This window comes from Microcebus murinus, chromosome 22, assembly GCF_040939455.1.
Source record: "Microcebus murinus isolate Inina chromosome 22, M.murinus_Inina_mat1.0, whole genome shotgun sequence".
Lineage (NCBI taxonomy): Eukaryota > Metazoa > Chordata > Mammalia > Primates > Cheirogaleidae > Microcebus > Microcebus murinus.
This window is the reverse complement of record NC_134125.1, coordinates 21,081,237-21,091,813: the sequence shown is the minus strand read 5'-3', so window position 1 is coordinate 21,091,813 and position 10,577 is coordinate 21,081,237. Positions and strand designations below refer to the sequence as shown.

General features: G+C 52.7%; 1 protein-coding gene across 3 annotated transcripts in view; it reads left to right on the top strand.

The window, feature by feature from the left end:
* TBC1D10A (TBC1 domain family member 10A) overlaps window positions 1-10,577 on the top strand; it is a 28,874-nt gene continuing 18,297 nt past the window's right edge. For 2 of the 3 annotated variants that reach the window (XM_012763901.2, XM_075996699.1), the window contains exon 1: window positions 1-301. In XM_012763901.2, coding sequence (XP_012619355.1) covers window positions 93-301 — 209 coding nt within the window. In that variant the 5' untranslated portion in view covers window positions 1-92. The remainder of the gene's footprint in view (window positions 302-10,577) is intronic. The other variant, XM_012763902.2, reaches the window with a different exon arrangement.

Below are 10,577 nucleotides of genomic sequence, written 5' to 3'. Positions count from 1 at the left end.
ACACAGCGCGTGGGCGGGGCGGCGGCGGCGGCGGCCGGGCGGCTGAGGTAGCTGAGGTGGCCGCTGGGGCTCAGGCGGCGGGCGCGGCTGGGATGGCGAAGAGCAGCGGAGAGAATGGGCCGCGCGCGCCCGCGGCCGGGGGGAGCCTGTCGGGGACCCGGGAGAGCCTGGCCCAGGGGCCCGACGCCGCAGCCACCGACGAGCTCAGCTCTCTCGGCTCCGACTCCGAGGCCAACGGCTTCGCAGAGCGCCGCATCGACAAGTTCGGCTTCATCGTGGGCTCGCAGGGCGCCGAGGGCGCGTGAGTAGCGCCGAGGGTCGGGACCAGGCGCGGTATCCACGCGGGGTGGGGGCCTGGATGCGGACAGAGCCGCCCTCGAGACCGACCGACTTGTCCCCCTCCTAAGCAGGGACGACCCACCCTTCTCTCCCCTGCCCCACCCCCACCTCCCTCCTTCCCCCAAAGACCCGCCCCCCTGCAGCAATCCTACTTCCGACCTAGGGCCCGACGGGCGACAGCTCCTCTCCCCTACCCTCGACCCCCAGGCAGACTGGCCCGCCCTCCAGGAAGGACCGACAGTGCTCTCCTTTCAACTGCGGGACAGAACGACAGACACCCCCCTAATCCACCGCTGCCACCCTGGCCTTAGGGCTGATTGACTTTGCCACCCCCTGACACCCCCTGACAGTCTCACAAATGGTTGGCGCCACCCCCCAAACAGATATTTTCCATTTCTTCCCCCCACACCCCCACAATCCAGACACCTTGCCTCACCACCCCCCTGCCTTCACTCCAGGAGACCTTAGGCACACTTCAAAAGGACTGACTGCCCTGCCTCCATCCCAGGACAGACTGACCCTTACCTGCAGGCACACAGCCCTCTGGAGGGACTGACAGTGGTGTTCTCCCTCACAGACAGTCCCATCCCGGGACAGACAGTCCCTTCCCCTCATGGAAGGTTCAGAGAGTGTTCCCCTCCCCCCTCAAAGACAACTTTCTTCACTGCCCCTGGCAACAGGTGGGCTCATACAACCCCTTCCCAGTACTACCTATAGGGTGACAGTGCCTCCCCTCCAGGACAGACTATCAGCTCCAACAGCCAGAGGAGCCAGCAGGCAGACTCCATGTATGCTGTGGGGACATGCACCTCCTCCCAAAACACAGATCTGGGCGGGGGAGGGGCAGGCAGGGAGACAGCAGGGTTTCTGCTCATATAGCACACCCAGATGCCCCACCCCTAGAGCACCCAGGCGCCCAGCTGGCAGACCGAGAAATGTGAGGCAGTGGAGCAGAACCTTCCCTCCAAGCTGGGTGGTACTTTGCCACATAGAACCCCCTGAGCCCAGTCTTCAGATTGTATGTATACGCTGGCGGACCCCTGAGGGAAGAGGGACTCCAGATCCCACTCCTATCTGAGCTGTCCCCCAGTGCTGTGCACAGAACAGACAAGGCTCCCTCCCGATGTGTGCTGCCCATTCAACAGAGACAGCTTCTCAAAATCACCAGTGGAGGCCTGTGGGGCCCAGCCATGAATCTACTTCAGAGGGTATCTCTCCTCCCCTTGTCTGACCACATGTGACTGTCCAAGTTTCCCCCAGCCTCTCTCATGACTTAAGGAAGTGCCTTGACTGTCTAAGAACCCCACCCCACACAAGCAGCCCCATAAAGGTCACTTCCGGTATTTTCCCCAGCCCCAAAGCCTCTTTATTCACCAGGACTCCTCCCCCTTTGAGAAATCTAGGCCCCTCCCTAAGGGGAGTTCCCTCCTACCTACTGGATCTGTCTCCTCCAGCCCCTCCCCATTTGGGTACAGCAGCCTAAGCCAAATCTAGTCCAGGACTCAGAGAGCACCCCTCATTTTGAGTGCTTTGTCACAGATCCGAGATTTAAGGTGTGATTTTGAATTGGGGAGCAGTCACCAGGGATTAGGACCCAGGGAGGGATGTGATCTTGAGAGCTGGGAAAGGAGTTCCCAGTTGCATTTGTGGGAAGTTGGAAAGAAGAGCTCAGATTTGTTGGTCAATTCTAGGGCTTGAGAATTCCTACTACATTGTTCCTAATAATGTGGCCAATATAGAAAAAAGGAAAAAAAAGAAAAAGACTACTACATGCTTATCAGGCAGTCAGCCAGTCTTGGGGTGCAGAGCAGTGTGATATAGTGGAAGAAGGCCAGACTTTGGAATCATACTTGCTGGCTGTGTGACCTTGGTCAAGATCCTAAATCTCTGAGCCTGTTTACTCACAATAAAGGGCATCAGTAACACCTACTTCCAACATTAGTGTGGAGGTTAAATGAGATCAGGTATGCAAAGGTGCCTAGCACACTGCCTGGCACAAGTAGTAGCCCAGAAAATGTTAGTTTCGTTTCTTTTCCTTCTAAGGGTCTGAGAAATGAGAAGAAAAATGAGAGCATATCTCTGGTATTTGTGGGCAGAGAGAGGCCCCAGTGGGAGCACCTCCCTTTGGCTGTAGTCCCCAACCACCCGGCCAGACATCTGTCTTCCCCACCCCACAATTGCAAACCCAGGATGTGGCTCTGCAGACACTCTCTGCATCGCTAGTGTCGGTAGGCTGAAGTGGGATCCCAGGTCTCCTCCTCTTTCCTGCCTCACTTTCTTCAGCTTTTCGGTCAACCTAAAACCTCTGGTATCTGAAAGCTTAGATGTTCCCTGCTTAGTTTATGTTGTGATTTCAAAAAAGCCAAGAGTAAGTCCCTATACAAGGCCTTAGAGGGGAAGTTATGAGAAGTTTCAGGGTGACTGCCCTGAACCCAGTCTTGTGGTTGAGGACTAGGAGTCCATGTGCTGTCCCAGAGAAGTGAAACATTAGCACTGATGGCTGCAGTGGAGATGGTGGGGACTCTGGCTCTGGTTTAAAAGGTCCATTTCAGCTACCCTGGGCCAAAGGTTGTCTCACAGTTTGGTTTTGGTATTTGCTGGGGGTTGGGGGGATGGGGAAGAAAGCAAAATCAGAGGCTGCCTTGCTCAGGTACCTGGCATGAGTATATAAAAAAATCATAGACTATTTGAGGTGGAAGGGATCTTAAAAGATTGACTAGCTTAGCCCTTACTTACTATACAGATGAGGAAACTGGGGCCCAGGGAGGCAAATACCTTGCTTAAGGTCACATAGCATAGTGGCAGAACCAGGACTTGAATCCAGCCCAGAGTTTCAGACTCCTAGGTCAGTACAGTTTTTACTGCCTTCACCATCCATAAATATGGCCTGTGGTCCCTGCAGGAAATCAGGTGCCAGACAGATAGAACAGAAGGTTCTTAGCAGGAACCTGCCTGGCCTCACCTTCCCTGGCTGGGCTCAGCACTTCTGACTCCTCCAGCAGTGTAGGAGGCTGACAGGGATGGCCCAGAAGGGTATGAGTGTGTCGTCATTATCAGTTCATTAGGCTGATCAGCTTCAGAACTGGAATGAGATTATTCACCTTTTTCCCTCAGGCCTGTGGTAGAGTGAATGCTGAATTAATATTTATTTACTGGATGATTTATTAATAGACATTTTAAGTTAGAAAGCTGAAGGTGACCTTAGAGATAGCTCTCATCATACAGATAGGTAAACTAAGGAGGCCTGAGGGAAGTGATTAGCCTCTCCTCCTCAGTCTATTAGGAGCAAAGCTAGGAATTGAACCTGAAATTCCTGATTCCCAGCCCTAGGCCTTTCCACTTCATCTTGTCTGTCTTTTAAGCCTACTATGCAGGGAACCTTTGGTGGAACTGAGTTAGTTTCTCCCTGCTCTTGAGCAGTGCCAGAGACAGCAAATGACCCTGTGGGTATTATAGGCACAGACCAGGGTGTTGGCAGCATTAGTTCTGGCTTGACTGGAGACTGAGCTGGACACTGAAGCCCGAGAAGGACCAGATGACAACAAAGGCATGTTCTTAGCAAGGAAGAGTGGGAGGAATGACGTTACCCTTCGTATCACTTTGGGATAGGAAGAACAAGCTTGTTTGGTGTCCCTTCTGCAGCGTAGAGGAGGTGGTCAGGAAGGGAAAGAAGCCCTCCTGGTCTGAGGGAGATGGCCTGAGAGAGGTGGTCCCTGACCTCCCTCTCCTTTTCCCATGTGATTGTCAGAACTGGCTTCCTAAGGCTGAAGCTTCCCACCCGGCCTCAGTCTGCAGGCCAGATGAGTGAGGAGCTATGTCTCTGGGATCCCGTGGGTGTTGGCTTCCTGTTAGGGGAGTGAGGGATCTGAGCTAGGCCCAGGGAGAAACATCTGGAATAGCAATGTTGCCTTCTTTAGTTCCCTGTTCCCTGGGCCCTCCACTACTGGCCAATTATGGCAGCCCTGTAAGTTTGGAAATTGTAGAACTGGCTTAATTGGCATCCCTATTGTTTGATCTGTGCCAGTTTTTGTTGGGATGGGGCCAGGGCCCTGGCAGGCCAGAGCTTGCCTCCTTGCCTTCCCATCACCTTTTCCAGTTCTTGAGCTCAGAGCATCCATTTTCTTGAGCTATTACAGGTCTTAGGAGAGCGTGGAGCTGGCAATGGAGTGGTCCTTGGGTGGCCCATCTGGAAAGAGGCAGTTGTACATGTGGGGTCCAGTTCTGTGGCACTAGACCACAATCTTCACCCCCTCCATTTTCTTTCCTCCTTCCCTTCTCTCAGCCTCAAAGGAAAATCCAGTTTGGTGGCCCTGTGGCATGTTCTAGGGCCTCAGACAAGACCTGACTGGTAAAGGAGGGAGCTGGTGTACCAGCTGCTATCCTGGGAAGGTGCCGGTGTGTCCGTCTGCTAGGAAACCCTAAGCTGTGGGAAAGAGATAAGGCGGTGGGGCCTGCTTGATGTTTTGTGCTCCCAGCATCTGGATCTGAAACAGGACCTCTAGAGGGGCAGCAAGGCCTGGCTCTGGTCCAGCCACCCAACCTGTTTACACCGAGGTAGGGGAAGGAAGATGCTTTGTGCTCCCTCCTCACACAAGCTGTGGAGTCTGGCTGTCTGTGTGACCTTGGACATATTGTTTCACCTCTCTGATCTTCAGTTTCTCACCTGCAAAATGGTTATGACAATACTAACTTTGCAGGATTGTAGTGAGACTTAAGTGAACTGATATTTGAAAAGAGCCCAGCACAGAATAGATGCTCAGAATGTTCTTCCCCCTTTTAAAGACTGGAGTGGCTACTGATCCTGTCTTTTCATTTTCTACTTCCCACCTCTGGCTGTGATGATGAGTATCAGTGAAGTCCAGCCCCTGTGGGCAGGGGCTCACTTCCCCAGAGAGGGGCAGTTATCCCCAATCTATAGATAAACACACTGAAGACCTGAGAAGAAAGTGCCCGTGGTGTGCCAGCTGGTAAATGGTAGAACTGGAACCTGTTTCTCGACATTAATTCCAGTGACTAAGCCTTGCTAAGGTGGCAGCAGGCAGGGTGCCAGGTGCTCACCTGTCCCTCAGGCCCCCACACCCAGGGCAGGAGTTAGCAGGCACCTGGCTACCTCCCAGTGTGGAGGGCAAGACAGGTCTCAGTACAGTGAAAGTTAATAGCCTAGGAGAAAGGCCCAGGGAGAAAGATCACTGGGGAGGCCCTGGAAGTGTGGCCAGAGTCCATACTGCATTGGTCTTGACCCCAAAATGCTGCATGATGGCCATCTGACTTGATATCCAACCTGTACCTTTTGAAAGTAGTGATTCCTTGTAGGCAAAGCAGGGATTCTGTTCATTGTACAGATGAGGAATTTGAAGCTTGGATGACCCTTGCAGTTAACAGTGGAGCCGGATCAGAGAGGGATCCCAGGTCTTTCGACTCTCAGCCCAGTGCTCCTCCAGCTATGGCACTGCCCATTCTCTTCCTCGCTGTCAAGCCAAGTGAGCCTCCAGGCCCAGGATGTATTCATTGCCCACCAGAGCAGAGAGCCCTGCTGTCATCCACCCATTGCCCCTGCCTTAGCTGATCACTTTCTTTATCCTGCAGGCAGCACGCTTGAGGGGGAGGTTTCCTTTAGCTGATTAGTCTGCTGCTGGTAAATCTGCTGCTATCCTGGGCCCAGGGACACTCCCTGGCAGGGAGGAAAGTGTCACTGGCAAATCAACGCTCCATATGCTTAACCTGCTTAGAAGTTCCCACCCAGGATTTCAAGGGAGCTGCCAACTTTGGCTTTCCCTGTCTTACCCTTCCCTTCCCCGTCTCTCCTACCCACACCCCACCCTCATCCATTCTGTGTCCTGTCCAGCTCCTCAGAGGCTGTCACAGCTTAGCTCTTTGCTCCTCTTCAGGTAGGGAAGTAGGCAGCAAACTCAGCAGCCTGGAGAACAAGCCAAGGCTTACTTTTGCCAGCTTATCCATCTTAGCAGTGAGCTTACTTAACAAACATTTATTGAGCATCTACTCTGCCAGACCCATGATTGGGACAAGGGGTACAGAACTGAACAAGTTTTCTGTGTCTTGTTGCCCTGAAGGCATTCATTGATTGGTTGAAAACTGGAACCACAAACAGATCTTGGCGGTGTTGAGTGATAAAGGCTGTAATTGAGGCATGCGGTTGCTCTGGAAGCAGAGCCAGCCCCACCTACAGCAGCCTGGAAAGAAGGGGCATTTGATCCAGGCCTCTGAAGGGGCAAGAAAGGGCATGGGAAGGGAAGGGATGGGGGGGACCCATGTGCAAAGTCCCTCCCAGAAGCCACTGTTTGAGCATTTAGTGTGTGAGGAGCAGAGGTGACAAGAAGAGTGGGAGGCAGGAGGAGGATGGGAAGCAAGGGTAGGCTAGGGAAGCGGGTTGGGCAGTCGAGTCTGGCTGAGTGTCAGGCTGAGGCCTCTTGTGTTTCAGGAAGGTTGGTCTGGGTCCAGTGTGGAAGGCAGTGTGAACAGGAGCTGGACTGCAGGCACTGACACCTGCTGGGAGGATCCAGGGTAGCCCAGGGGCTGTGGTGAGGCCTGGAAGAGATCTGGAGCTGTGAGGATGAAGAGGCCAGCAGATCATTAGGGCTTGGTTCCTGACTGGCCGTGTGGACTGACAGGGAGGTGGGAAGTCGCCCTGGCCTCTCTCAGAGCCCATTATGGAGCCTTCTGGCTACAGGGGGCAAGGCCATCTATGGCCTTTCTCTGAAGTGGGCAGTGAGATCTTGCTGACTCTGCTTTGTCACAGCCCTGGGCTCCTGAAGGTGCCTGGCATGGCTGGCATGCCAAGGGCACATCAAGGGGTTCTTTGTCTCCCTCCAGCAGGAGAGTGGGTTAGCTGACCTGGTTGGGGAGGGAGTAGGGTGAGTTGTACTGAGCTTTGTGGTCTCCGCCTGGTAAACATATTGGATGTCAAGGAAGGCTGACCAGCCTGCTCTCCAAGGAGAGAGGGGTAAGGCCTGAGGGCATGGAAAACCTACCTTAGGGTGACATGGCACCTTTGTGGGGGTAGGTTTGGGCCTTTGGGCATAGCAGAAACTCATCAAGAGGAAGCAGATGGCAGCTGAGGGCCTGCTGGACCTCACCTAGTGTCCTTATTCTGTTCTTGAAGTTGGGCCTTAGCTGGGACAGTACAAGCAAGCCTAGCATCTGTGAGAAGGCAAACCTCTCAGCAGTACTTAGGGGCAACACCAGCGGCTTCTCAGAGATGAGAGATTCTGGCTGGAAATGTGGATTTTGGCTTGTGTGTGAGAAAGCACTCTGAACCAGGTATAGGGGCTAGGCTGCCCCTGACCACAGGAGTAATCCTCCCTCTTTTTCATCCAGCACTTACTGTGTGTGCAACCCTGTGCTAGGCTCAGGATACAGACCTGGTCCTGCTCACAGGACTCAAAGCCTAGCAGGGAAGTCAGCTAGTAAACAAGTAGTTCCAGGTGTGGCTGTGTACGAGGGATTGTGAGAATCAAATGAGATAACTGGATTAGGAGCACAGCATAAACAAAGACTGCCCAAATAGGGATCAGGAGATCCGTGTCCTGGGCCTCACTGAGCCACTCGCTAGCTGTGTGACCTTGAGAAAGTTGCTTAGTCTCAAAACCTCAGTTTCCCCCACATAATAAAACAGTTTTAATGGGATGATGTTGGAAATGTCTACTTCTAACATTCCAAGATGGAAACTGGAGTAAGTGAAAAATGCTTTGGGAAGTTGTTTGTGTAGAACCACACAAGTGCAAGGGGTCATCACGGCGTTTCCCACAGAAGCCAGTGCTTCTGCCGTGCTCTGTTCCTTTTTTAAGCGGACCTCTCTTTGTGTGCAGGACCTCATGTTTTTGGGGGTGTAAGCACATCAAAGGATGTTTTGGTTTTTCTAGCTCTTTAGTCTGCTAGTGCTTTCATTCCCATTGCCTTGCAGTAACCCTTATAGCAACAGTGGGAAATTAGTAGGACAAGTATTAACATTATTTTACCCTGTTATAGACAAGGAAACATGCTGAGCAAGGGATGGAACTCAGCCTGGAACTTAGGACTCCTCCTTCCCAATTTTCCATCTTATACAGGCTTACCCAGTGGCTGGTGGCTACCATGTGGCCTCTCCTCCCAGCCTTAGAACTTCAGTCTAGCCCCAAGTGTCTACATTTCTCCTAATAAGCTTCTCGGGTTGTTTTGTTGCAGAATTGTTATGATGGATGACACATCTCCTGTCCCAGGTCTCCATACACAGTCCCTCACATGTGCCCCAAGACAAGCAGCTGGGTTGTGAGGGGCCTATCGAGGGAGCCTAAGTGTAGAGAGCTCTTGTTCCTCCTCAGTGCACTCTGGGCCCTGGGCCTGTGTGTCCAGAAGCGATCTTCCTGGCCTGCCACTTTTGGAGGACACTGCTTCTTTCCCTCCCCCCTCTGTCTTGGCTTCACAAGAAAGGAGAATCTAAACTTGGGCCAGGGAGAGCCCAGATTGAAGACACCAGCAGACCTGCCTTCAGGTCCTGGCTCTGTCACTTTCTAGGCATGTGACCTCTCTGAGTCTATAAATGGGCCAGGCTGGCATTGGGAGGTGGGGTGTTATAAGGATTAATGGTGATGGTGTTGGTAAAGCACCCAGCACAATGTCTGCCGCAGAGTAAGGGTTCCATGGAAGATGGTGGCGCTCACAATTCAAGTGTGAATTACCCTCTGAGATTTCACCTCAGGCCTTTGGCATAATGGTGAGGGAGCAAGGCACCATGGGTGTGAAGATCTGGCTTCCCTCACATGCTCTGCCCACCCACTCCAGGGCTTTGAGGGTTAGGCAGTAGCCAGTCCTACTCAGCTTGTGGTCTGGAGCTTCCCGGCCTGCCAGGGCATGTTGGAAATCTCCCCACCAGTTCCTTACTGAGTCATTGGGAACAGGGCCCTGATCTGAGGGTCTAGTCTTCCTTTTCCTTGGCCTGTGAAGACAAAGCAGAAGTGAGAACAGAGGTGGGCTTTCTGAAAGATTCAACTCAAGGTGTGTAGCCATAGTGCTGCCCGGGGCCTCTGCCCTCCTGGAAGTCACCTGGAGAAGGAGTCCAAGTTTGCTTCATAATTCCTACCACCCTCCTTCTGCATTCCTTGTGGACTTTGATGCTGAGCTTCCTGTCCTGCCTCTGAGTGACCCCCTCTGTCCTCCTACCATAGCCATGGTAATGGCATTTCACAGAAGAGCCCGTATGGTGGACCAGGCTTTCACCTACACCACCTCATTTAATTCTGTGAGATATAGTTATCATCACATTTTACAGAGGAAGAAACCAAATTCCAGAGAGGTAAAGTGATGTGTCAGACATCGCACAGTTTGTGGCTCTGAGTCCACTGAGCTTCAAGCTCCCTGGGACAGGGTCGTGTGCCCCCAGCCCAGTGGAAAACACTTAATACTGGAGTTGAGTGATAGTGAGAGAAGAGCAGAGCCTCGATTCACTTCTGGGCCATCCCTTGCTCACTGTGGACTTGGCTTACTGGAAACCTGAGTTTCCCCATCTGCACAAGGGGATTGAGAATTAAAGGACCTGTCTCGCAGGCTAGTCAGGATTAAATGAAATAATGCAAGTTAAGTATTGAGCACAGTGTCTGGTGCTTGGCAAGTGCCTGGCAAGTGTTATAACAGGCATTCAGTTAAGTTAATTGAATATTAGAATTATAATGTTGTAAAAGGCCATTGTCAAACAGATCTGTACTCAGCCCTGTGCTGGGCTTTGAGGAAGATGCAGAGCTGGCATGAGGCCAGAGAGGATGCCCTTCATCAAGCTCTTACTGTGTTCAGCCACCTGATCTCAAGGTAGAGGACAGTATTCCCATCTCTTGCTGACAACATTGAGCCTGTAGTCACAAAGCTAATGAATTGGTCAATACATGTTTATTGAGTGCCAGGAGGTACCAGGCACTATTCTAGGCCCAGGACGCACTGCACAGAATGAGGCCGAGAGAGCCCCTGCCCCCCCGGGGAGCGTACCTTCCCGTGGAATGCTGCCTCAGCGGAGTGGACAGGCGGTGGAGAAGCTGCACTGCTCCACGGGACTGCTCACAGTCCCCAAGCAACCAGGCCCTTTCCTATTGCGCTTGCATACACTGAGCCTTCTGCCTGGTGTGTCCTTTCCCCTTTCTCAGCCTGGCTACTTCCTGTCACCCTTCAAACCCCAATTCAAAAGTCAGCTCAGCTTTAAAACTTTCCCTAAACACCTTGCCCTCGCCCTAGGGACTTCTTGCAGTCTCCTAGCA